Genomic DNA, 22,615 nt, shown 5'->3' with positions numbered 1-22,615 from the left:
ACATTAAAACAACTTGAAATGAATTTCTAAATATGCATATCTCTTCAGCAGCTTGTAAAAACATTAATTATAATAGTTAATTATTCTGAGTACCGCTAAATATGCACATCTCTTGAGCAGCTTGTAAAGACATTACTAGGTTAATTATTCTGAGAGAACCGCTAAAGTAATAGATGACCCCTACTGGACCCCAACATTCTCCCACGTTCACACTCCATGTTCGACAGAGTTATGACCCTTGAATAAATTCCACATGCACTTGACACAGATTAGTATGCACTGACCTTGGTGGTGTCATGGTTAAGCCATCAGACATAAGGCTGATAGGTAATAGGTTCGCAGCCCGGTACTGGCTCCCACCCAGAGTGACTTTTAACAACCACTACACCCTTTTTTCTCTCACTATAACCACGAACTCCCTGTCCTGGACAGACAGCCCAATAGCCGAGGTGTGTGGACAGGACAGCGTACTTGAACCTTAATTGGATATAATTTAAAAATTTAAAGAATAAATAAATACAAACAAATAAATAAAATTACCAGCTGCTGAGAGATTATCTGAAAGAGACAGAAAATACACACTAACTACAGACAGTACACAAACTAACAGCGGGGACTTGTAACTGGAAGCAGTCGGAAGGAAACGTGTTACCTGTTTTCGAACCAAGCACAGAACAACCACCATCATTGTGCCATTATTGTTATGGATACGCATAATGAATATCTATGATTCAGCAACAGTTCTAATGGTTTTGCTAGTTTCGCTGATCATCACTGTTGGTGACTGAAATATGCTGGCATTATCAGAAATGTTTTTTTTTTTTTTCATTATATATTAGCCACGAACTGTATTACATATAGCAGACCTTTTAATCGTAAACAGCTGGAAGAAAATTGATAGTATGTCTACAACTACACTTGAAGTGGTGACCAATCATCATCAGTATAGTAACGATATAGTTAAGAAACCTCTATAATATTTTAAATACCTGCAGATAATATGTATATGGGAGGAAGCACAAGCCATATTTTTACATCAGTTTGAATTTGATAACTACAAATTAGATGTACATTAATGAGGTCAAGCAGATAAATGTTATTGACATGACATTGGAATCAACTTATCAGTAAACAAATAAACAGGGCTTCATTTTCTAGTGATGCAGGACATTATGTTGCGTATTAAGCAAAAATGATTGTGTCACAACTTTTTTTGGTCGGTGCAGGAACAATTTTTTATTTGTGATACATTTTTCGGGAGAACATGTCTCGACCCCTCACAGTAAACACAGTAAACTTTGCTCCTTTTAGTATAAACCCCCCCTCCCCTCCATGCTAAAATCTCTGCACATGTGTCTGCAGTGGTACTGTGTGCGGAGCTTTGTAAAAAAAAACCAAAAAAAAACAACAAATTAAAAAACAAAATAACCCTCTCACCCCCCCCCCCCCCCCCCCCCCAATTTTTTTAAAATTAAAATAAATAATAATAATAATCGCTTGCTTAAAGGTAGGGCCAGCTCAAACAAGAGCCTTATGTGTTGGAAAGATGCATACCCGGACCACCAACATTTTAACAAATGAAAAATGCGTAATTTTAGAGTTAATAAAAAAACATGATTATTCCTGCTGAGGGCAGCCATTTTGTTTTGTTTTTGTGACGACCGGTAGTATAGCTTGGGCGAAATGACGTCAGATCCTTCCATCTCCTCTATGCAGTATAAACAAACGCTCTAATTTATGACACGGCGCTTCGGTTTCATCAACCTGACTTGTAAAACAACATAAATGACTTGATAGTATAATAAACTATTTAACTAAATATATTTCAATTTGCATCAACAGAATGAAATGCAATTATAGTATTTTTCTTTTTTACAAAATCCAAAGAAAAATGCATATTATTAGGCCTATAGGTTCGTTTGAGCAAAAATGACCACTCACGATACCCAAGTGATACTTTTCTTTTCTTTGGGACAACGTAATTGGTCAGTTTTGTGATTTTAGATGGGAAAGTCTACTTAATCAAGGGTTTTACAGAATTACTTACAGTAATAAAGCAGGTGGCTCATATTAGTCATAATGCCCATTACGATTGGAGGGGTATCTGTGCGGTTACCACACAATACCCTGTGATCTTAGTAAAAGAGGCACGTCTTTTTAGGGTGTCTAGACACAGTGTCTGGGGACCGTCTAAATATACACCTGCCAATCAGGAACCACAGGTACAGGCCATAGAAAGAAAAGACCAATTAACCAAGAAAACACTCCGATTATTATTTCAGTACGTGGATTAATTTATGTAGAAAACATAGTACAGTTATTTCAACACTTTGACAATGGTGGTTTATTTTGTATTGAAAAACAATATATGATTGTTGCTGGCTTACTGGGATGGCTATTGTTACAGAACATTGTGATGCATTCGCAAAAATCAGGTATGTTTTGTTTCTTCAGTTTGAAGACTAATTCCTGATGTGACACGTTAGGTATTACGTAACCACCAGTTTGCCAGAGGGCATATTCACTGGGATGGTACAAAATGGCTGTGCCCGTTATATATAATAGCCGTCACATTTAAGCATTTTATTAACTATACGAATATACTTGTTGATATTAAGCAATAATGTGTATTATATATCGTTGACTATGCATACCAGGCCAAATGACTTAATTGTCCCTTCCTTTAAGCACAAAAGGGGAGTCTATGTTCCAACTATTATTTTCTTTCAGCGTATACATTCGCAGTTATTTTGCAGACCTTGCTTTTTAAGGTGTGCGGGTGCACTCGCACAACGCACGTAATTTCAATCTGGCGAGTGTGAAAAATAACGCACGTTACACTTAACAAACAGCGCACATAAAGTAATTTTGTATATTGATTCCAACTATTTATCTTATGTAGCTGATAGAAAGATCCGTTTGATAATACCAGAAAAAAAAAGTTATGAGAATGGTAGCGTGCATGCAAGATTTTAATATATGACTGGTACTTACCTTTGCTATACAAATTGGAAAACACAGGTTTAATAGACATCTTCAAAGACGTACCAGTCTGGTCAAAACTTCTTATTATTAATTAAAAACATTCCACTTTTGTAAGGTAATAGATCACAACGTCTGATAAGGATAACTCATTTATTTATACTGTTCATATAGTTATGACAAAAAGAGAAAAGGGACTGAATAAAAAATTTGCTTCTGTAGCCTACACAAATGAACTCGTTACGGAAATCAGCGAAGTTAGTAAAAATGTTTCGATTAGTTCATAATTGTTAGCCTACAAAGCTTATGTGAGGTCCCGAAAATGGCAATCATATAATTTTATACTTTCTTTTAAAAAAAGAAGGAAATAAAATTGAGACGGAATAATAAAAAGAAGGAAAAGAAATGATAATAGGTATGTAGGAATAAGCCTAGGTATTTTTTTTACGTCTATTATTTTTCTTTTTAATCTTTAAAAAAAAAATCAAATAAAACACCATTTAAATATATATGAATATCAGTGATGTCATTAAAAATAAAAATCAAATTATAGGCGGCCATTAATCAACAAAAGGTCGACAAGCATTGTTTACTGGAAGTTTGATACCCAGCGACAATTGATTCGATAGCCGGCGAAAAATCGGCTATTAATGACATCCCTGTATATATGTACACACTATAGTAACAGTAATCAATGATCATTGCTGACCATTTAGTTTTTGTTTCGTTAGTTAGAAAGTCACAGACCAAGTGACTGGAACATGATTAGATGCGCAGTAGTCTGTGGCATATTGACCAATCAAAGCTATCGGGGTCAGATTATTTTTATTCTTGGAATTCTGCATGCACACGCTGGTCTACTTGACAACTTATTACGCATTGATGATGGTGTCTAAAATTATGGGGTTTGTTATTATCTTTATTATGGCATCCCACGTTTGGAATAAAATCCTTTGTAATGACAGATTTTGTCAGAGTTTGTATATTTTTTTATCAACAACATTGGGGCCATTCTAGATCAATGATGTAACCCTGTCGGAGCCGTTCGTAACTTGTAGCGGTAGGTCAAATGACGTGTTACAAAATGTTGAGGGAGGGAGACTGGCTGCGTAATTGTTGAATTAAAAAACACTATCAATTGAAGTAATTGCAGGCCTACGTTTCACAAGTTATTTTTAAAAAAAATATGTTTTTTTATAGTGTGAGTCGGTAGTGCACACCCGAGATGCTTGGGTCGTAGTTCATGAACCACCTCCTTGGAACCAGTGGATTTTTCCGATCCTAACTATCCTAATCATGTTCGTTTTACATAATAATGAAATTCAAGACAAGTTGATTCCTATATATGTTTAGCTGCACGTTCATCAAACCATGTCAGACTACACTAATGAACCAAACAACATAAAATTAAAAGAAAACATTATTGGTTTATTGGTTAATTTTTGCAACATATGTCTCTGCATTTACATACATGTACCAGTTAATTTATAGATTAATAATGCTTGGTTTTCACTTGCCTTAGCATTTTGATGAGTGTGATTTTTCACTCGCTTAAGTGTTTTGAGGTGTGCGATTTTTCACTCGCCTTGGTATTTTCAAAAGGCAAGGACTGATTTTGTCAAGAAATAATATTTTTAAAATTATATTTAAGTCTCTATACACGGTGGTCGTGTATATAAAATTCAAGGGTACTTTACATGGCTGTTGTATATATAGCCTCATCAATACTCTGTTTTGTCGCAGGTTTTAGACTCCTCATACATTTTTAAAAATGAAGCTGCTCACTCAGTCACTGGTTGTCATAGGATTCCCTCAATCGTGATTCAATTAAAATGTTTTGGTATTCCATATTAATGTAATTTTCATTTATAATACATATTTAGAGAAATAAAGAGGACCCACTAAATCTGTGACAGAGTGCCTTTAAAATATAATAATAATTTCAACGTAACTACTAACTTTTAGATAACCGATCAGGTAACCCACAGAAAGAAAGAAAGAAATGTTTTATTTAACGACGCACTCAACACATTTTATTTAAGGTTATATGGCATCAGACATATGGTTAAGGACCACACAGATTTTGAGAGGAAATCCATTGTCGCCACTTCATGGGCTACTCTTTCCGATTAGCCGCAAGGGATCTTTTATTTGCACTTCCCACAGGGATAGCACAAACCATGGCCTTTTTTGAACCAGTTATGGATCACTGGTCGGTGCAAGTGGTTTACACCTACCCATTGAGTCTTGCGGAGCACTCACTCAGGGTCTGGAGTCGATATCTGGATTAAAAAACCCATGCCTCGACTGGGATCTGAACCCAGAACCTACCAGCCTGTAGACCGATGGCCTAACCACGACGCCACCGAGACCGGTAGGTAACCCACAGGTTACGCAAATATAATTCACGTAACCGAACAATTGGTTACCTAGGTAAAAAGCACTTGAACCGACTTTCGGTTACCTCAGATTTCGAATACTGTCCCCTGAGTTTCAACTAAAATATCGTCAAAAACATATTTTTGCCATGTTTCAAGGAAGCCGCCATTGATTAGTTAGTGTTACATAAATTCCTCCACTTCCTGTTTGGAGCATCGTCATAAATGCATGCTCGAGTCGTCAGTACATTAGGCTGCGTTCATTAGAAGCCCTTGAACCTATATCGTGATTCTGTCCCGTCAAATAAATATACGGGAATATTTGTATTACTTAAAATAATTTCATAATGAAATGATGTAAGTTTTCATACATTATATACTGTTACCATTAAATTATGTATTGTGTATAATTTATCGATTAGTAGAACCTTTTAAAAATTTCATTTATGTATTTTCCCTAATAAAAATATTTCGTTTTATTAGTGTTTGTTGTTGTGCATTCATTTATCGTTTGTTGTGTTAATTTTAATTTTGTTATTGTTTAAATATAATTAAAATATATAATTATATTTCATGAATTTGTATGTTATGGGTTTATTACTTCATTAATTTTTCCAGTTTGGCCAGTTTGTTGTTAGGCTGTTGCATCATTAAACATTTATTTTAATATATATACTGTTCATTCTTTTAACATTTAAATATTTATTTGAAGTCTTCTTCTGTTTAAAAATGTTCTATAAATATTTGTTTTGCTGTGTAACGGGCCACCTAATTCTGCAACGGACCATTAATTAGTTCCCCACATTCGATATATATATATATATATCGATATATATATATATATATATATATATATATATATATATATATATATATATATATATTATATGATATAGCTTTCAAGGTAGCTGTTTACAATAGTGATAGTTTCACTTTAGTATAGTGCAAGACATGAAATGAAAACACACATCAACTTTTATTTACACATACCACGAATTAAGACATAAATACAATTATAACGAATTAGGATGATTTCAGCACTTAACATAAAATCCATCCACTGAAAAATGAACACTCTACCTTGACGCCTAAAAAAAAACAACGATCAGAATTCGAACAAACGAAACCAAAATACAAAAAGTAATAACGTACGAAAAACGTGATCTACTCGACATAAATTTAGGTATACACGGTACTTTTTGCCATTTCAAAAAATGACAAAGTATTTTTGTAATTTTAGTTAATATAGTTTACTCATGACTGCTCAATATAAAACTCTTAAATAATTTATCCTTAATATAATAATAATAAATTTTTCAAAGCTTAGTTAATAAGTAAATTATTATATACCAATTAAGAAATATATGTACCAAATTACCATACCAAAATTAAATACAAATAAAACAAACTATATCCCATATAATAAAAACAAATTAATATAAAAAAAAAAAATTCATACAAACTATTTTTCGAGACAACCTAAATCCGTTTTCACAACAGCTGTATGTGTTTTCCTTTACTGGTTTAATTCCTTTCCTTTTATTGCCAATTATTAAAAAAAAAAAAAAAAAAAAAATTAAAACACATTTTTAGTTAAAGGTTGTAAATCAGAATCATCATTGACATATTTTACTAAAAAAAGAGAAGAAATTCCCCACCCCCTTGGATTTTCAACTTCGATGTTCCTCTCACTCCACGTGTAGACGGTAGCCGATTAAGTGACATTATATACTGTTTGTCATTCTATCCTGTGTTAATGAACGGCAATTTTAAACTATTATTATTATTATTATCATCGTTGTATATAATGTTTGTCATTCTATCCCGTGTTTATATGTTTAACACATTTTTAATGTATTTCCTTTTAATACACTTTATATACATCGTTAAAGGGACATTCCTGAGTTTGCTGCGCTTTTTAAGATGCTATCGACTAACAGAAACTTTTTAACGATTGTAATTACACATCAAATATATTTTTCTGCATAAAATATTAGTGGCTGTATATTAAACGTGTTTCTGGTCGTTCTAATATTTGTACTAGGTTAAATTTTATTTTATTTCCTAAAATATTGTTTTTTCGTACGTACGAAATTATTTGAAGATAAAATCCAGTTTGGGCTTGTTAGAAATATTAAGACGACCAAAAACACATTGAATATACAGACACTGATATTCTAAACAAGAAAATATATTTAATATGAACGTTTAATCGTAGAAATATTTTATTAGTCGGAAACATCTTACAATGGAGCAAACTCGGGAATGTCCCCTTAACATTGAAAGAATTAACGTTATATATTGAAAATTATGTAGTAAGTGACACTATATACTGTTCATCGTTCTATCCCGTGTGAATGAAAATAAATTATATAAAATTTGTAATGTCATCGTCCTATATACTGTTCGTCATTCTATCCCGTGTTGATATGTTTAACATATGTTTAATGTATTTTTCATTTAAAACCCTTTTAAGACACCTGATATACATTGATAACATTGAAATAATTAACTTTATATATGGAAAATTATTTATAAAGTTACATTATATACTGTTCGTCATTCTATCCCGTGTGAATGAACGTAAATTATTTTAAAAATTGTAATGTCATCGTCCTATATATACTGTTCGTCATTGTATCCCGTTTTTATGTGTTTAACACTTTTAATGTATTTTTCAATTATTTCCCCCCCAAAATATCTAAACCCCCTTTTTTTATATAATACTCCCCAAAATAAAACCCTTTTAAGACACTTGATAACATTGAAAGAAAGAAAGATATATATGGAAAATTATGTTGTGAGTGACACTATATACTGTTCGTCATTCTATCCTGTGTGAATGAACGTTAATTATATGAAATTTGTAATGTCATGGTCCTATATACTGTTCCTCATTCTATCCCGTCTTTATATGTTTAAAAAAAATTAATGAATTTTTCAATTATCCACCCCACAAAGTCTAAACCCCTTTTTAAAATATAATAGTCCCCAAAATAAAACCCTTTTAAAACACTTGATAACATTGAAAGAATGAATGAAAATTATGTAGTGAATGACACTATATACTGTTCGTCATTCTATCCCGTGTTTATGAACGTAAATTATATGAAAGTTGTACTGTCATCGTCCTATATACTGTTCGTCATTCTATCCCGTCTTTATATGTTTAACGTTTTTAAATGTATTTTAAAATTATTTTCCCCCCCCCCCCCCAATATCTAAACCCCTTTTTTATATAATACTCCCCAAAATAAAACCCTTTTAAGACACTTGATAACATTGAAAGAAAGAAAGTTATATATGGAAAATTATGTTGTGAGTGACACTATATACTGTTCGTCATTCTATCCCGTGTGAATGAAAGTAAATTGCAATAAATGATTAGTGTTGATATATCACGATATAGCCTAAAATTGGATATAAGGACGACAATAAGCTGAAGTAATGTAAAGTATTTCCCATTTCACAAGTTGCGAAGCGCATTCGTTTGACGAACTAACCCGTGAACACAACTTGAGAACTGAGATAGGATTTTGTGTCTATCTTCACAACTCGTGGACAAATGACAGAACAAACACTAATCATTGTTCCCATTATGAGTTGGGGAGTGTGAGATTGGAGTGACAGTGCAGATTGTCTATAAATCGCCTGAACGCTTTCCACTTCGTGAAGTGTTCACAGTTTGGAACTTGTAAATTCACGATATCCACGAGCACCAAATGAACGCAGAATAATAATAGTGCACAGGGCACGTTATGTCAATACCGGTACTTTTGATACTTTAGAGGAACCACACATTATACGTCCCTTCGGACTAATATGCTGATTGCAGTACTTGGTACTAAATGAAAACAGAAATCTGATTTTGCTACATTAGTCCACGAGCCAAGACCCCAAATTTGACCAAATGGTACCATCCGAGGGCACCAAACTTAACTATGCTTATTTGATAGGGGTATGTATCTGGATCTCAAAACATCATGGTGGACTTTTCTGGAGGGCAGCTTAAGGTCAGAAACTGAATTTTAGTAAAATTTAATAACGTTTCTCAGTATTAATCTGTATGTCATTATATAGCTAAGTTTAATCACACAAACTGAAATGCCCTTGTCAACGTTCACCAAGAATTCATTATGAAATATTCCCAGCTAATTAAGGCATTACCACATAATTTTAATCCAAGATGGCCGACATGGTATTGGCTAGAACATGGAAATCGTAATTTATCACATTTTACATTAACTAGGAAGAGATTTGTATGTTATTGAATTAATTTTATGGGAAAAGGAATTAATTTATAATAAAATCTTGTTAACTGAGATATTGCATCATCATTTAAATCCACGATGGCCATGAAAAGGGCCGCCAATAGTAAGACGTGGCCATATTTTACATTCTATATATTTTCCCCAAAGAGTAATTTATAGATAAAAAAAACAAGTTTTTCTATATGGCAATCATTTCAATTCTCGCATTCACTTTTTAATAGTTTAAAGTTTGTTTTCTTTAACAACACCACTAGAGCACATTGACGTATTAAGCATCGGCTATTGGATGTCAAACATTTGGTAATTATGACATAATATAGTCTTAGAGACCCGCTACATTTTTAATAGCAAGGGATCTTTTGTATGCACCATACCACAGACATGATAGTACATACCACTGCCGTTGATATACCAGTCGTGGTGAACTGGCTGGAACGAGAAATAGTCCAATGGGCCCACCGAAACCGACCGCGCATCAAGCGAGTGCTTTACCACTGGGCTACGTCCCGCCCCTTCTGATACAGAGATATTTTATCATTGCATGAAACCAATATTCTATAATGGTTGCAAAAACTAAGAAATGACTACTTTATATATTTAACATCACTCAAACCAATCATTTTGAAACAATCTGCTAAGTTTTAAGGGTAAATCAATCCTTTTCCCTAAAAATATCTACATTTAAATGTGTGTCTGTGTGTGTGTATGTATGCGTGTATGTGTGTGTTTGTCTGTCAGTGCATGTGTGTGTGTGTGTGTGTATCTGTGTGTGTGTGTATTCGTGTCTGTGTGTGTTTATGTATGTGTGTATGTCTGTGCATGTGTATGTCTGTGTATGTGTCTGTGTGTATGTCTGTGTGTTTGTGTATGTGTGTATTGTGTGTGTATGTGTGTGTGTGTGTCTGTGTGTGTATGTTTGTATGTATGTGTGTGTATGTGTGTATGTGTACGTGTCTCTGTGTGTATCTGTGTGTGTATGTGTGTATGTTTGTGTATGTGTCTCTGTGTGTATGTCTGTCTTTGTGTGTGTCTCTGTGTGTGTGTGTGTGTATGTGTGACAGAGTATAAAGAAAATATAGGAAATGGGAATGATAAATTTTATATGGGTGGCTCAAAGGTTTTGAGCCATTACTGCCAACGATGCTGGGGTGCTTGGATACCAATGGTTATGAAGACTTCCTCCTTGTAGTGTAAAGAGTCCTTCATAGCAGAAATGCTGTAATTATCATTCGCATAATGTTTGCTCTTTCTTCAAGTTTGGGAAGAGGTAGAAATCTGGTGGATGTTCCAATGAGTTCAAAGTCACAATATCCTCAACTCTCGTGTTGGCTACGTGACTTATGTATTGGCTACGTGACTTATGTATTGGCTACGTGGCTTGTGGCGACTCATCGATCATCCTTGTATTTGATCAACATTTTCCTTAGTAGTGGCAGAAGCCCAGATCTATCTCTCTATCTCTCTATCTCTCTGTATGTATTGATGTATGAATATCTATATATTGTATGTATGTCGAGGTTGACTATTACATACATAGATATTAACGCACTGGCGCAGGGGATAATTAAATCCTTTCTGGCCTCACAAATTGTCCCATTGCCGTTGCTGGGACTCGAACCTGTGGCACCGATTCGCCCGCAAATTGCAATGTCTGTCTGTCTGTCTGTCTGTCTGTCTCTCTATATACATACTACATATCTTGTAGGTCCCATGCATATGGATAAATTAAAGAGCATTCATTCTATGGATGACTCACTAGCTCAGAACGTATCGTGGCAAGTCTGCAAGTTGCGGGCGATTCGGTGACACAGGTTCAAGCCCCAGCAAAAGCATGAGACAATTTATAAGGCCAGAAAGGATTTAATTATTCCCTGCGCTAGTGCGATATTATTTATGTATGTAATGGTCACACCAGACATACATATAATATATAGATATTCATACATCGATACATACTAGCCAATGCCAGGTTTGCTCACTGTTTCGAGCACGTAAGAGGGATCGACCGCGTAGCCTGTAGGCCCCATCCATATGCTTGAGTGAAATAGCTCAACAGAATGCACCGTGGCAAATCTGCAAGTTGCGGGCGATATATATATATATATATATATATATATATATATATATATATATATATATATATATCTCTCTCTCTCTCTCTCTCTCTCTCTCTCTCTCTCTCTCTCTCTCTCTCTCTCTCTCTCTCTATATATATATATATATATATATATATATACACAGTGAAACCTTTCAAAACCGGACCCTCTGTAAACCGGAATTCCCTGAAAACCGGACATTTTACTTGGTCCCATGCGTGTCCGGGTTACAGGAGTTTCACTGTATATATATATTTTTATTCCTAATATATGATATCGACGATACCGAAAAACACCCTGGTAATAAGCTGTATATGGCGAGCATAATACATATTTTTATTCCTAACATATGATATTGACGATACCGAAGCATACGAGGTTAATAATCTCTTTATCATATAATCTCAAGCTTAATACAACGTGTTTTTGTAAACTGTACACGCAACTTTAATTCCAGTCCGCCATTACTAGATATTCAAATGACGTAAGAATATCTGGCGCGGTGTCTTTTTTAATGGTAATGACGACAAACTCGAATGACGTCATTTTGGATGTCTTTACATCAAAATAAACTAGTGCATAACGCTTTCAGTGTAAAATTACAATTAAAATGTTTTTATTTGATGACTATGAATGCATACGTCAATTATAGAGTGTCATCCTAGTACGTTTGCTTAAACGTCAATAAACCTAGTGCCGTGACCTCGATTAATTTATCCGACGCCATATAACCGTAAATAAAATGTGTTGAGTGCATCGTTAAATAAAACATTTCCTTCTCCTTCCTTCCTTCGATTAATTTACATCTAATTTGCAAAGTTATCCAATTCTTAAAGTATGTGATCTGAAAAATATCACATACTTTGATTGCACTTAAAATGTAAGATATTATATGATATATATCCGAATTAAAGGAACATTGCAAAAAAGTGAGTGTTTTATTTTTTAACCATTATTCTCCATATACATGTATGTATGTATATGTATGTATATATTTATCTATCTATATGTCAACATACCAATTAGAATACGATTGGTCTTGATCGCTGTGAAATATCGGATATTATTATAGTTAAGATGCCAATGGCTCCAAAGTGAACGAATCAGAACTTCTCAGAACGTTTGGACACTCGTATTCATATATGGAATATGATAGTCAAAATTAAAATATAATGTGACAATTAATCATTCATGCATATTATTAAGAACAGAATAATAAATTAAGAGATCCGTTTCAATTAGTATGTATCGTTAATAACATAGAGTTAAAAGCCCAACTGATACCATATTATGGTATCAAAGCTGTCTTTTGTACGAATGGGTGACAGAAATATTTAAAAAGAGAAATGTTTTTAAAAAAATCTTCAAAAGATGAAGACCATTTTACACAGATAAATGAGCAAGCTTCAATATATTTCTAAGTTATTATATTAAGCAAAAATAACACTAATTGCATTCAATGCAAGTCATAACAAATATAATCTTTTTCTATTAAACAATGTTATTTATTTATCTAAAACGTTCCGTAAAATCGTATATCTTCTACAAATATATAAAAGAGAAATTTTAATTGTACAAATATACATTTTTAAATGCATCTGCAATTACCCCAATTTACAATTAAAAGTTTTGCCAACGTAAAATCAGAATTAAATGCCTGAATATTTTAGAATTGTCTGTTGAATTGTTACTTGATATATTAGTCTCACACAACTTTAGATTTAACTCTTTGCATGTTACCGTCATGGCATTTGCAAAAGGAACGTTTTTACTCTTTATTTTATTTTATTTTAGGCCAACTTAAAAAAGAAAATAATTCAATGCTTGTGTTATACGTCAGTGTTATACATGAGATATTTGTCTCACACAAGTTTAGATTTAACTATTTTCACATTACTGTCATGACATTTGCAAAAGAAGCTGGTCCAAACATTTTTTTGCACTTTATTTTAATTTAAACTTATTATATATTTAACTATATTCATGATATGAATTGTAAGTCTAAGTTAGAGAAAAATGTCATAAGTATAACTTATCATCAGCAAATTGTTAATTTCTTTATTCAAATATACAAATAGTAATTCCTCTTATACTGTGAAGAAGTTCGAATTGGAATTCCAATAATATCACACGTGATATAAATGAAAGGAATTAAAATGTTTTGAAAAATTTAGGAATCTATATTGTAAAATCATGCATGTATAATTATATCCTACTGTACTTGAAAATACTGTCACCTGCACCAGGGGCCAGTCGTTCAAAGAATGGTAAAGCTGACCACAAGCTTAGATAATTTTAAAAATGTAATATGAAATAATAAATGTTGTGTTGTTTAGTGTTGTGGCCAAAACAGCTGTCATATATTGTAAACATCAATATATGAGTTCATGTATATAGCTTATGGCCTTAAATACAATAAAGAGTTGATTGATTGATATAAATAAATTTTGAGAAAGAAGGTTTCGTTGTAGAAAAACAATCTAGCGTTTTATGTAAAAATAGCACTGATGCTTAATAAAGAAATACATTTACAAAATCGACCAAATGTATTAGCGCAGGCTAATATGTTACCAGGCTCACTTCCATGTAAAATATTATAGTGTTTTACATTTAAGCAATAAAGCGTTCATATATAAAGCCTTTTTTCCTTCGTACATAATTAAATGAAAAGCAGGGCTTCTAGAATTTTTTTAAAATCCACTTGCGATGGGATCAGTGATTAAAATAGTTTTACTAGCCACAATTAAAAATTCAATAGTCCTACTTTACTTTAAGTTAATACAAGTTTATAAATAATAGTAATAATCAAATATGTCACCTAAAGAGGGAGATAGAGCTTAAAAACAATAACATTGGGGGTTGGGTGGGGGCAGGATATTCATATTTACAAAATAGACTTAACTGCAATATTTAACTCTTTTTTTTTCAATAGCCGTCAGACATGGCAGTAGTAGTTGTTTACTAGCCCAACATTGAATATCACTAGCCATGGGAGTGGGGCGACCATAATCTAGAAGCCCTGTTAAAAGTTGCTTTATTCTAATAGCTACGCAGACAGATGCTAATTTGTAATTACAATTACAATTTGTAAGTTTAGAAATGATATACGTAATTATTCATTGTTCTTACACATCCGTTGGTGACAACATCATACACTTGTTGACATATCTACGTTTGTTAACAATTTCAAGACATACGACTGGCTGCTCCTATGTGATGACCAGGTCACCAATGCCATACATCCAATGAAAAAACCAACAACAGCACTGTAGAAATCAATTACACTGTGACGTATAGTTAACCTGACAATCCGACAATCTGTGATGCGTACAAGCGCAAGGGCTGTAAATAAATTTTAGTCGAAAAGTATATTAAAATGTGCTTAAACACCGATTTCTGAGGATATGTAAGAAATAGAATAATACATCTGTGTCCGTCAAATACCATTTATCTTACAACTCGTTGTTTAAAAGCGTATCCAACTCGCTTTCGCTCGTTAGATATATTTTAACTCGTTGTAAGATAAATGGTATCTAATGGCCACTCATGTATTATTCTCTATTTATAACCTTCATTTATAGTTCTCAAAACAAAATCACACAGGAAAAACCCATTCAACATGCCCCCCCCCCAACCCCCCCAAACAAAACAAAGCAAAAAACAACCCACACACCTAAAGAAAACAAACAACACTCCCCACAAAAAAGAAACCCCCAACCCCCCCCCCCCCAAATGAAACAACATCCCCCAACACCCCCAAGAAAACACATATGCCACACCCCCAACAAAACAACAACAAAGAACTCAAACCCAACCAAAAGCAACAACATAACAAAGCAATAATAATAATAATAATAATAATAAAATTATAAATTATGAATTTAAGAATATTTGTCTATTCTTCAATGGAAACCGTCTTACTAGTTAATGTAGTAGAGTTGTGACATGCAGTAGTAAAAAAGTACAAAATGTAATACTAACATACCACTTTGCATGCAGTTAGGCCATCATGTGTAGAGTAAAATGTGATATAGGACCAACCTGGCAGTGACTTCTATTGGACAGGTGACGTCACAATTCAAAATGGCAGCCAAGTAACTATTTCTTACTCGGTTTGTAACACATGTAAAGGGGCAAGTCATAGAATATTAGACAATATAATTACTATTTATGTGTTGCTGTTGTATATTAATAATTATTTTAGAAAAATACTAATATACTGAAAAAAAAAGAAAGAAAAGAAATGCATCTAATCACAAATATCCTGCATTAGCCCAGTGGCCAAGGACCAAGTAACAATGAAACTTGGCACAGATGTTCTGTATCATTGTGGGGTCAATTTAAAATTAGGACATAAAAAAAGTAATGCCTTCCCCTGGTGGTCCCAATTTTGAATTTCAAAATGGCCGCCATTAGCTTTAATTTGTATTGAAACTCTTATTCTAAGGCACATAAAACCATCATACCAAAATCTATACTCATGTTTCAAGGAACTATAAATCTAATGGTGCGTATGAAAAGAAAGTAATGTATATGTTCACCATATTCGCCCCAAAATATGGATATACTGCACAACAAAAGAAACGAGTCTACTTACAAACGCCCTGTATATAACCATCATCGTGTTAATTATCATATAAAACTAATTAAAACAAACACTTTCTTAAAATTCCGATAAAGTGCCTGGAAATCACAATTATTTTAGTATTCTTCTATTTCACACCACGACCTAAAGCAATACGATTCATTATCATTTTCACGACAAAAAATTGGGGATGATCATCTGGACGTTTGGAAGTGTCCCAAATGTGTACAAGGAGCAATGCTGGAATGGTCTAATTCAAAGAACCTGAGTACCAATGTTTCCACTGACTCTTCATACATGTGGAAGTTGGATACCAGCAGAATCCACACAAACGTCAGTACAGTTATCATTAAGTCAAGAAACGTGGACCAATATTTGAACATGTCTTTTCCATTGTGAGATTGTGAGTGTAACATGTTTTCTTCTGCAAACTTTAAAGCGAAGCAGCTGTGATTTTATGAACTCTATTGGTTCTGATAACGTATACTGCATTAATAAAGCTTTACACAGTTCTCTTTGTAACAATATTTGCTTTAATAGTTGCAATGGATGACACACATCCATCTATGAAATCACTTTTGATTTGCCATATTTCTTTGCTAATTAATTATGGATATTTCCACTGTATTATTTTTCATAAAATGTACATAGTATTCATCCCAGGAAATAATATCTTCAACATCTACTTTTTATTCCTCAAAACATGTTCATGTTAAGCCATTTGTATTCTTGTTCAGTCTATTGATTGGTTGTCTGGGGTCTCATAGGACCATCGGTCATTAATGCTAATTATATTTCTTTGGGTATTGGCTCTGCAAATAAAATGTCCGTGTATGTCAGGGGAAGAAGACCAACTTGCTTTTATGTGATTGTCACCCCTAACGCAATCGTTTCTTCATCAGATTTGGACTTGTCATCTGTGGGATGCAGCAAGGGAGATAGAAGGAAAACAGGCAGGTGATGAGGGGGTAAGGGCATAGAAAGTGCCATTCACATGGCTTCCAAGCGCTAATTGACTCCTTTAGCAAATTTTCGTGCTGAGGTGTTGTTACAAATCTATTCTATTTCTTCAGCAAGTTAACATGATCTCCTCAAAATAGAATATGATCATACAAAATGGATAGTCTGATGGGTATAAAGACAATCAACAAATTCCAGCTTTATTGTATCTGGTGGAATGGTAAGACCATAATATACAGTGTTATTATATGAAAGTTTGTGTCTTGGGTTACCATGAGACCTGGCACTGTTTAATATTGTATCTGGTGGAATGGTAAGACCATAATATACAGTGTTATTATATGAAAGTTTGTGTCTTGGGTTACCATGAGACCTGGCACTGTTTAATATTGTATCTGGTGGAATGGTAAGGCCATAATATACAGCGCTATTATATGGAAGTTTGTGTCTTGGGTTACCATGAGACCTGGCACTGTTTAATATTGTATCTGGTGGAATGGTAAGGCTATAATATATAGTGTTATTATATGGAAGTGTGTGTCTTGGGTTACCATGAGACCTGGCACTGTTTAATATTTGGATCAAGAACCATATTCATTAATGCAGGGGATGATATTGTCAGTCTGTTCCTCACGTGCCTCACTGAATGAATGACTTGACAGAAATATTATTCCCAAACTAGTACAGCAACTTAGCAATGTAACAATATCAAGTGCAGTACTAGAGTACAAGGAAAATGAATTATTATTTTCAGTATTGTGTACTGACTACATGTATAACCGATGATTTTCTGTTTTAAACAAATTTGTAGTTCATTTCTTTTTACCAATTTGTCATGTGCCACATTTGCCGATAGTTTTGTGTTAATAAGTATAGTAGTAAGAGATAGACTGATTTATCGAGTCCAATGGTAAAAGCTCGAGTATGTAGTCCTACTGATCCAGCAACGTAATCACATGTACATACACTTTTGTAATAAACTTAGTCGCAGACAACACCAGAGGCCATGTGCAGGGTCGGTGTGTGTCAACCTTAATTAGATATATGCACGATAAACAAATTCCCCCTTTTACCAATTACCATGGCCTTATGATTCAGATGAGGTCTTTTAGTAAACTACTGTGAAATGCTTTATTTTAGTTGGTTTAAAGTTTCATGATTTTCCTAAACAGACACACGCACGCACACATATAGATGGGTACTTTTATTGATCTAAAAGGTAAGTTCGTATTATATGAATAGGTGTATTATATTTTCATTGTGTTCTGAAATTTGTTGATTGCGCTAGTCCACGGATTTGACCACCACAAACAAACGTGGTTTTACAGTATATGCGTAAGCCTCAATTCGAAATACTTTGGCATCTTGTTATATACATGTAAGCACACTTTCAACACCTAAAAAAGGTGACTTAGATGAATATAATTTCAACATGATGCATCTTCAATTGTGCTTTTTTTGTAATTTTATATTGGTAAATATGTATACAAATAATTACATGCATTAGCAGCTTTATAGTTGCTAAAATATGTATAGAGGCTTTGGAACCACGGTCCTATCTGCTTTAGTTTCGAAATTTTCATTGAAAACGTTTACATATGGCGGCCATCTTTAAATCCGATATGGCGAACATATTACCTACATTTTATATGCACTGGTAGATTCGCAGCTCATTAAAACATGAGAAAAGGTTTACAGGGCCGTAGTTAGCGGGGTGAGGGGCAAGGTAGTGGGAAATTATAGAAACTTAAAGAAAATTCTCTTCTTAACCGTTTAAAGAGTTTTAGACTATTAACTACTCAGTTGCCCCCCCCCCCCCCCCCCCCCCCCCCCGCACCCCCCCAACAAAAAATCCTAGAATCCTGCCTTAGAATCGGAGATTTTCAGTAAAAAATTGTAACTGGTGGCGGTCAGTTTAAAATTCAAATTGGCGGTCACAGAGGGAGATATTAATATCTGTTTCTAAATTGACACATCTCAGTAATAGAAGATTTGTATCAAGTTTCAAGCTTTTCTAAAAGGTGAACGATTCCATTGATATTTAGGCTTTAGCCATTGGGCTATTATATATAGGGTTTTTGTGATTAGACGTGTTTCTTTTGTTGTTCAGCATATTCATATTAAAAAAAGAGAAGATTAATATATATCAGCAACACATAAGTAGTAATAATATTGTCTGAAATGTGTCATCGGATCTAATATTTTATACCTTACACTTTTCAATATGATACAGAGTGAGAAATAGTTAGTTAATTGGCGGCCATTGTGAATTGTGACGTCACCAGGTTGGTTCTATATCAAGTTTTGCTCTACACATGATGGCCTAACTGCATGCCAAGTTGCGTGTTAGTATCACATTTTGCACGATTATACCCCAACTCTACTACACGAAATAGCAAAACATATCTCTCATCGTTTAATATTTCTTCGATGAAGTAATTATTTCTGTAGTTTAAAAATAAATGTAAAATTATTTTACTGTTTTTGAAATATAATCAGTATGACAAATGTTATATAAATAATGAAACACAGTAGAATATCAATAGAAATTTATTTTTGTTTGTGTGTGTATCCCCAGTCACGTTTTAACCACACCCATCAATTATCCTTTTTAATGAATATTGCTTGGTTACCTTTCATTTATCAACGGACACGTCGTGAAAACAAGTTGACATGACAACCAATAGCACTGGATTCAGTGCACGATCGCCGAAGGAGGACTCTGCGACGATTAATATCTTGCTGATGATTTTAACCATCATACTAATGTTTGTCTCTGTCGGAGGAAATGCTCTAACAATTGCTGCCGTCAGTCGATTTAAGAATCTGAGGTATCCCAGTAACATCATGATCGCAGCTCTAGCGATCAGCGACTTCTTTGTGGCCTCTCTGTTCACGACCATCAATCTGTTACGTACACACATGCCATTCCTCTTCACGGTCAGGCCATCTTGCTTAGTGGTTTTATTCATAACACAGACCGTGTCGCTAACCAGCGTTGTGTTTCAAGCAGTTCTGTCGCTTGAGCGATTCTACGCAATTCAGTTCCCGTATCACTACCACGCACACGCCACGACAGCGATTCATGCGATATGGAGTGCTTCTATAGCTGCGGCAATTGTGGTTCTGAGCCTTCCTGTGCTTTCTGGAATAGATCAATGGTCAGAAGAAGTCGTATGCTACTTCCCACTTTTGTTTCCAAGTTCATACACTAGAATTATTGCAGCTATAGTCATTATATTTCAGATTCTCGGTCTGTTGGCGTTTTTGCGAGTTTTGTTTGCAGAAATTAAATTCAGATGTCGAGATCGAAATCTGCAGACGTCGGAGATGGAGAAGCCAGCCTCGTTGCAGTCCACCCTGATGGTCCTGGCGTACGGGGTATCCTTGTGTTTTTATATGCCGCACATTGTCTACTATTTCTTGGGAACGTTATCAAACTATTCACATAACCCTTTAATACTGGAGGTATTACGAGTGTTAGATGTTTGTAACACGGCTGTGAACTATTTTATTTACGGCTTCAAGAACAGAAAGTTCAGAGAGGCATACAAGTGCCTTTTGGGATTTAAAAGGGCGCACGTCCAACCGCTTACCACTGATTGATCAAAAGGCTTTCACCCCGTAAATAACTTAAGTTTGTTTTTGTGTGAAATACTTACAGCTCCTAATTTGAAATATTATTCTATGCACATCCGTGATCTCTGACATGCATGTAATACCCAGGAGTTTGTGTCTTGTTCAGCAAATTACACTTCAACCGTACTTGTGGTTGCAGATGATAATGATATTTTTATCATCCTATGACATTTCTGTCACCAGGGCAGTATATGCTGCAATATTCTAATGGTTTCACCAGTGCAAGATCGAGCTGTCTTGGTTATCGATGCAGCAGTAGACACAATACTGCTCATTAATCATACCAACCCTACTGGCTGGCCGCTGCCTTACTGGTTGTGATACTGTGTCAACTTACTTTGGCACTGGTAGAGGAACAGCACTAAACGTTTTATGATCTGGTAAAAACAAACTAAATTCGATCTCAGAGATCAAGTCACACGATTTATGTTGACCTGCTATAGTCAGTCAAGCTCTCGGTCATTCACAAAAACACGACAAAGAGTATGGTGATTCAAAATGTGTAAGAGCAAAGCATTTGTACCTAAACCCTTGGAAAAAAGCAAAAGAAGATCGTTTACTGGAGATGTTAATTTCATTTCAACTTATTTTCGTGCTTATATCCAATTAAGGTTCCAACACGCTGTCCTGAGCACACACCTCCAGGACAGTGGGGTAGTGGTTAGTGAGAGAGAAGAGGGTGTAGTTGTCATACCCATTGAGCCCTTAAAAACTCTCTCTGGGTTGGAGCCGGTACCGAGCTGCGAACCCTGTACCTACGGTGTTTGTTCAAGGATATCATCAAGTGATTTCCTTGAATGTATTCGTTGGACCGGAGGCGTTCAGCGAATTCGTCCAATCTCATTCGGGCGAAGTCGTTCATTCTCGAAAGACAGGTGTCGGAGAAAACGAAACCGTTCTTTGATCTGTCCAATCCCACTTCAAACGATAAGTTTTTCTTATAGCGGAGTCGTCGGAGCAGTGATGTCGATATAATTGTCAACGTAGGGTCTCACAACACCGATGTCATCTGCCTTTGAAATCCATGTTAAATGACCCAACTTCAAATGAAGATTGCTAACAGAACGTGTTCTCGTTAGCACTAAAATATATTCCATTGCAGAGATATATTATTTAAGCATTTACTTTTTCTTCAAAATTGAGAACATTTACGTCTGAGTTTTGTTGCTATAAAACCGCATCCGGCTGTAGTACCGGTCCGAACAGATGATGCAGAAACCGATTCACACCACCTCCTGTTTCGCTGTACACCCACGTCCCAAAACGTCTATGGACAATTTTCACAAAATAATATGGCAGTGAACAATAAACTCAATCTGCCTTTGGAATAAACTGTGAACTTTGATATTTCTTTCTACTAATCAAATAGACAATTAAGTTATATTGAACATTTCTTTTGGACTATCTGTTGTTTTTTTCTACTTATAAATAAACCCCCCATCTTATTCTTTTACTTAAGATTTAAAATTAGTCTTGATGGAACTGAAGTTAACTGCATACTGGGTAGACAACACTTTAGATCCGAATTGTGAATCTATTGTGATTTGGCCAACTTTAATTTAATGAACACACGCTACTGGTATTATTCAGTGTTGCTTGAAAAGGAAAGACCCGATACAATACAATATTGTACTGTTTTATACTGTAGACTAAGCTATACGCTGTTTTATACTGTAGACTAAGCTATAAAGTTTGTGAAAGGAA

General features: G+C 34.5%; 2 protein-coding genes across 3 annotated transcripts in view; one reads left to right on the top strand and one right to left on the bottom strand.

The window, feature by feature from the left end:
• The window catches only part of LOC121375101 (cell cycle checkpoint protein RAD17-like), a 34,071-nt gene extending 28,512 nt beyond the window's left edge, over positions 1–5,559 (bottom strand). The window contains exon 1 of one of the 2 annotated variants that reach the window (XM_041502340.1): positions 5,447–5,559. The gene's annotated coding sequence lies outside the window, so the exon portion shown is untranslated. Of the gene's footprint in view, positions 1–5,411 lie in introns of both variants that reach the window. The other variant, XM_041502341.1, reaches the window with a different exon arrangement.
• A 14,386-nt stretch (positions 5,560–19,945) lies between these two features.
• Positions 19,946–20,878, top strand: LOC121374833 (trace amine-associated receptor 2-like). Its single transcript, XM_041501945.1, has one exon. The coding sequence runs from the start codon at positions 19,946–19,948 to the stop codon at positions 20,876–20,878; it is 933 nt and encodes a 310-aa protein (XP_041357879.1).
• Positions 20,879–22,615: the final 1,737 nt, after the last annotated feature.

The sequence above is a fragment of the Gigantopelta aegis genome, chromosome 6 (genome assembly GCF_016097555.1).
Source record: "Gigantopelta aegis isolate Gae_Host chromosome 6, Gae_host_genome, whole genome shotgun sequence".
Classification (NCBI taxonomy): Eukaryota; Metazoa; Mollusca; class Gastropoda; order Neomphalida; family Peltospiridae; genus Gigantopelta; species Gigantopelta aegis.
This window is presented reverse-complemented; position numbering and strand designations above follow the sequence as displayed.